General features: G+C 50.2%; 1 protein-coding gene across 1 annotated transcript; it reads right to left on the bottom strand.

Annotated features, from left to right (window-relative positions):
- Positions 1-2120: 2120 nt before the first annotated feature.
- Positions 2121-5222, bottom strand: LOC124233302 (POM121-like protein 2). The gene has a single exon (XM_046650467.1). It carries the CDS (start codon positions 5220-5222, stop codon positions 2121-2123), a length of 3102 nt encoding a protein of 1033 aa, XP_046506423.1.
- Positions 5223-5503: the final 281 nt, after the last annotated feature.

The following is a 5503-nucleotide window of genomic DNA, read 5'->3' as shown; positions in this document are numbered from 1 at the left end:
CTTTAAGACAGAAGTCAAGTTTCAAGTCTTAGGTAAGATGACCCTCTGCCCTGCTTCCATTCCCCTGGTACCTGTCATTTGTATTGGAATCACTAGCTTACTTATCAGTCTCCCCACTAAATTGTAATCTCCAAAACAGAAGTTGTCCTCCACCTCTGAATGTCCTGTGCAAAGCACAATACAGGACATATAGTCATCACTAGATAAATGTTAAATAAATTATAATGTAGACAGCAGTAAACAATGCCTAATACTTTCTTCTGGTCCCCTTCTGTAAGATGACAATCTTGGGTCATGGGAGGTCTGGAAAAGTTGAAAGGGCATGGATATTTAGAATCAGACATACCCAGGTTAGAGTTCTAACTTTGGTAACTTGCTATAGTGAGGGAGAAGTGAGCACAGACGTTGGAGCCACTGGAGTTTGATCCTGAATCTAACCTTTACTGAGTGGGCCAGGACAAGTTTCTTCACAGGTTTCTGCCTCCAAATTGATGAGTTTAACAGTAATTCCTATACCATAGACTTATTTAAACAATTTATTTTTATTGTACCAGCCAATTTAAAATTGCTTATTTTTGCAATTAGGCGTCTTCCAAGATAACCGTAAAACAGGAAATAGATGTGTTCAGGGAGTCATTCTTGCCTTTTTTTTTTTTTCCATCAAGATGATAAGAAGTGCCGAGGAATATGTCACAGCTCACTCAGAGACCGCCCATTGGGTACAGAGCAGAAGTCAGCTTGGGAATCCGCTGTTCTTCCCTTTCTCCCTCTGTTCTCAGGCCCAAGAGGCTTCCGGCCCTGCCTCGTATATCTGGGAGAGATGTGAATGTGGAGGAGTGATTTCATGAGGTAGAAACTAAAGGAAAAATTGAAGTGTAAGCTTTGGTTCCCTGAGTATCTCTGGCTTATATTGGAGGGCTCATGACCTATAGGGGAGAGAGAAGAAGAAGGTTGCACCACCCTGTCTTTCCCTCTCTGGACCCTATTATTTCCTCAGATGTCATTCCTTAAAGTCAAAATACTGTTGTAAATTCAGGAATCAGCACCTGTAGCCATTAATTGATGCTGCTTGCCTCATCCAGTTAGCCAGGTCCCAGAAGCTTTACACAGTTAAATCTGGCTCTATCAACATAGAACCACTCCCGCAAGTCATTTCTCCTCTAAACTCCATTGAAAGCACAAAATACACATCAGTATCAGACAAACTGAAGAGAACAAGTCTCTATATAAACGTACAAAAGGGGCCATGGAGGAGCCCCCAAACATAGCCTTTCTTGAGGAAATGCTAGCCCGCCCCAACACAAAGAGTGACAAATGAAGAAGTTGCAAGCAGGAAAGGCCAAGCCGCTTGCTCCAAGCCTGGCGGGAGGCTGGCTAAGTGTTGCCATTTTCTGGGGTCTGACAGGCTGAGTCTTGACTCGCCAATCTCTTAGGGCTAAGTTGGCAGAGACAAGGATGGGACTGGAACACCGCTTCTCTTGGGCAAAGATTAAAACAACTTGGTGACAGGAAGTGGCACAGCAAGGGCAGCCTGTGTGGGTGCCCCTCAAGAGCAGCACACACGGCTGCCCTTAAGGGCTGACTGCTGATCCTCAAGGAAAAGCTGGCTTCAAGGTCAAATTACATCAAAAGTTCCTCCAAGAATCCACTGAGCAATAAAGCAGCAAGAAATGAGGAACTGGCATCCCCAGGGGACCAGAGAAAGGGAACCACTTCTTAGAGCCAAATAAAGCAGGTTAGGATTTAGAGAGAATCTATTCCTCCTCACAAAGATGCAAGAGGATATAGGCTGTACTTGCCGGCTTCCTGGCATATCTGGGAAAAAGCAGGAGGCAGTGTCCTGAGTTCACACCTGACACAGAGAGGAGTGGGCAGGGAGGGGAAGGCAAGGTTCTATTCAATTTCAAAGGTTTGGTTCCACCCAGTTTCATTCTGCTATCACCACTAGAAGCCTTGGCCCTCCATCTTCTTCTAGAATGTAGATTAGGACCCACAAGGTGAGCATGTAAAACCCTAACCTTAGATCTGGGGTATTTTTGCTTTAGAGAATTGGAAGAGACTAAAGCTCTTCACAACAATACTGAGGTCCAAATCAGGGTATGGGTCACAGGGAACACAGGCTATTTCTCGTGGGTATGATGCATTCGGGAACGCCTTTGCTCCCGATTCTTTGGGGTTTTTGATTTTGTACCAATGGAAAAGGAAGGAGCTGATGATCTGAAAGATCCTCTTCCAACAGAGCCCCGGGCAGGTGGAGAGGGCATCCCAAAGCCAAGGCCTGTTTTAACTGGCCCAGGGACAAGGGTACTCTGAGCAAAAGGGGCCATGGAGGAGCCCCCAAACATAGCCTTTCTTGAGGAAATGCTAGCCCGCCCCAACACAAAAGATGTGCTCTGGCTGGTCAAGCCCTGGGAGTTCTGGCTCCAGCCTTTTCCAAAGGGTGTGATGGTGCTAGTACTCCCACTTGGCACTGCTCCAACATTGAATGCTCCAGAGTTGGAGTTCATGTCTGGAGCAGTCATGCTGATTCCAGACTCCCCACAGTCCATAGGAGTCACTAAGCCCCCAAAGGCAAAAGGTCGTGGGGCTGTGCTGCCAAACACTGAGCCACAAGCCCCACTATGGTAGGTCTGGGTGACAACTCCAAAGCCAGCTGTATTAGCTTGACCAAAGTGAAAACCTGCTGGAGTGCTGCCAATGTCTGGCCAGATGCCGGCAGGGATGTGAAAGATGGAGGCTGAGGGTGTCAAACCCCCGACGGTTGACTGTGTGGTACTGCTGAAGGCTGGCTGGGCTGCGGTTGGGGTTGGGGATGCCACTACTGAATTTCCAAACATGAAAGAGCTACTGAAGCTTGGGCCAATGGCTGGTTGGGGGGCCCCTTGCTTCTGCCCATCTGCAGCCCCAAATGCAGGCGGGGGCGTGGCTCCTAGGGATAGTGAGAAAGGTGGCCTTGAGTTTGACCCCAAGGGAATTGTAAATGTGGAGGTCAAATTGGAGGTACTGGACAACAGTGCAGGCTGGTTTGTGGTTACTAGGGCTGAGGCTGACAGAGGGCTGCCCATACTTCTAAAATTGGCAGTGCTTCTACTAGAGGATATCTGGATAGCACTGGGAAGAACCCGGCTGAAAATGGTGACTGTATGTACACTAGGAATGGTAGGACGTTGGTGTGGTGGGAAAATGAAGCCTGTGGCTGGGGAGAAGCTGGCTCTGAAGGCAAGGGCAGCCCCAAGAAGGAGAGTGTGGCAAGTGGAAGGGATGGAGTAAGCGTTGCCCATGGGACTGGTAACATTCACTATACCAAAATCCAAAGGTGGCTTGAAAGAAGAGTCTTCAGATGTGCTAGCTGAGTTGGTGGATGTGACTACAGAGGTAGCCTTGACCAGGCCATGGAAGAGGTGGGTAGAAGCAGGAGTAGCTGGAGAAGTGGTCTGCTTGAAAGAGAAAGGAGCTATCATGGGCATAGTTTTAAGTGGTTCTGTGTTGCCAAAGATAGGCTTGAAGGTGGGAGTTAAGATACCCGGAGTTGAAGATACTGCAGCTGTGACTGAAATTCTGGAATATAAGGAGCCTCCAATCTCACCGTTGGGTGGGAGACCAAAAATGGGTTTTGACATGGGGTCAGCAGAAGTTGCAGCAGGAAATGCAGATGCAGGATGAGAAGCTGGGTTATTCATTCCAAACAAAGAACTTTGCCTAGTGAGCGCTGCAGAGGTAATGGCAGGTGGGTCTGGGGGCATGGTAGACCTATTAGTCTGAGAGGTCAAAGGTGGCCATGTGGTGTCAGTGACTGGTGATGTGGGAGAAATAGGGGTCAGAAGGATGAAACTAGCTGTGGGCCTAGAGTCTGAAGAGGTGCCTGAAAGGGGCTCTGTCTGTGAGCACCCAAGTGGAGACAGTAGATTGGGTGTCTTCAGAGGTGAATGTCCTACACTGATTGCCTCTCCAGTAGATTGTGGGAAGGCCAGTTGACCTGGAGACTTCTGCATTTTCTTTAAGCTTTCCAACTGAGGATTTTTGCCCTGGGTTGGAGCTGTGCCTACAGAACGCACGGTGAGAGACAGGGAAGGCTGAATGGCAGAGTGAGTCTCAGGGACAGAATCTGTGGTGGCCTCAGTTGTATCCCCTCTGGCTTTGTTGCTCCATTGGAGTCCAGCTTTCTTCCCTAATGCCAAGATCTCTTCAGGGACTGCATTACCAAGCTGGGGAGGTGGACTCAGAGACAGCAGGTTCCTGGGGCTAGAAAGCAGCAGTGGAATCTGTTGATTTTGCTGCCCAGAGCTGCCATATGCTGCTGGGGACTCATTCGACAATAGTGGTATCAGTGGAGAGTGAGACTGACGGCCTTTTTCTTTCTTTTTTACTGGCCACTCTGGTATCTGGAATGACACACTGGAAACACTTCTCTTCCAAGGAACAGAGAAATCTCTAGAAGAGCTATAAGAGCTTGTAATAGCATTTCTTTTGGAGCTGACGAGGCCACCTGTGTGTGTGCTGGCCAAGGAGCTCACGGAGTAGCAACTGGGCCTCCTATTCAAGCTGTGGTTTGGACTCCAGGAGTTGAGGCTTCTCTTCAGAGGACCAGGCCTGGGCACAAAAGAAGGGAGGACTCCATTCTTTCTCAGCAGTTTAAATGCAGATGGTCTCGTCTCTGCACTCCTTCTTTTACTATCCAAGCTCTCAGGGAATAGCGGTTCTTCCAACCTCATTTTCCCTTTCTTGCACTCTCTGAGGGCCCTCAGCACTGACTCCTTTGCACATGGGTCTGGGGTCTTCTCAGAGGGTAAGGACCCTGCAGAGTTTATTACCTCTGCTGGGGAAGTGCAGGGGGGCACTCCCCGCTGAGGAGGAGCGATCTTGATGGTCACCGGGCTCCATACTGCCCTGGGGTGCCGAAGAGACCAGATACTACGCCTGAAGTAACTTTCCCACCAGTCTGAGGGAAGAGGCCCCACGATGGAATTCTGGGACCTTTTCATGGGAAATCGCCTCCAAGCCTCATTGACCACCCTCGCAGTGGGATTGGTAGGATCCCAGTTCATCGGTCTCCTCGCAGGTCTATGCCGCGGGGCAGGATGGACGCGATGGATGTGCTGAACCCGGTGAACCTGGTGAAGGGACTGAGCTGGTCGGCGGTTCACCGGCCTCTGGGGCAAGTCTGTGCACGGCTCTGCTGGAGACGACCGCGGGGGTCCCGGCTTGCCCAGGTAACTGCCCATGAGGAACAATGAGGCGAGGTCTGTGACTTTGAATAGGGTTTCGTCTCCTGACTCACGAAGTTTCTGATGTCTGGTGATCCAGCCAGAGCCGAAGGGCGCAGTGTTCGGATGACGGTTGGGATCTGGGCGCGAGGAAAGGGCAAGGACCTTTGGGCGCTCGACACCCCCTAGGCTCCGCGTTCGCAGGTCAGCGCCCCGTGGGAAAGAGGACACGCAGGGCCGCGGCAGCCCCAGTATTATTTTGAGGCCGAAGCCGGGCGCTCGGACCTCTGCTCTCACCT

This window comes from Equus quagga, unplaced genomic scaffold (assembly GCF_021613505.1).
Source record: "Equus quagga isolate Etosha38 unplaced genomic scaffold, UCLA_HA_Equagga_1.0 188_RagTag, whole genome shotgun sequence".
Taxonomy (NCBI): domain Eukaryota; kingdom Metazoa; phylum Chordata; class Mammalia; order Perissodactyla; family Equidae; genus Equus; species Equus quagga.
This window is presented reverse-complemented; position numbering and strand designations above follow the sequence as displayed.

Bases quoted from the DNA above. Each gene is read 5' to 3' on its own strand.
- LOC124233302 (XM_046650467.1), bottom strand. From the start codon at position 5,222: ATGGGCAGTTACCTGGGCAAGCCGGGACCCCCGCGGTCGTCTCCAGCA.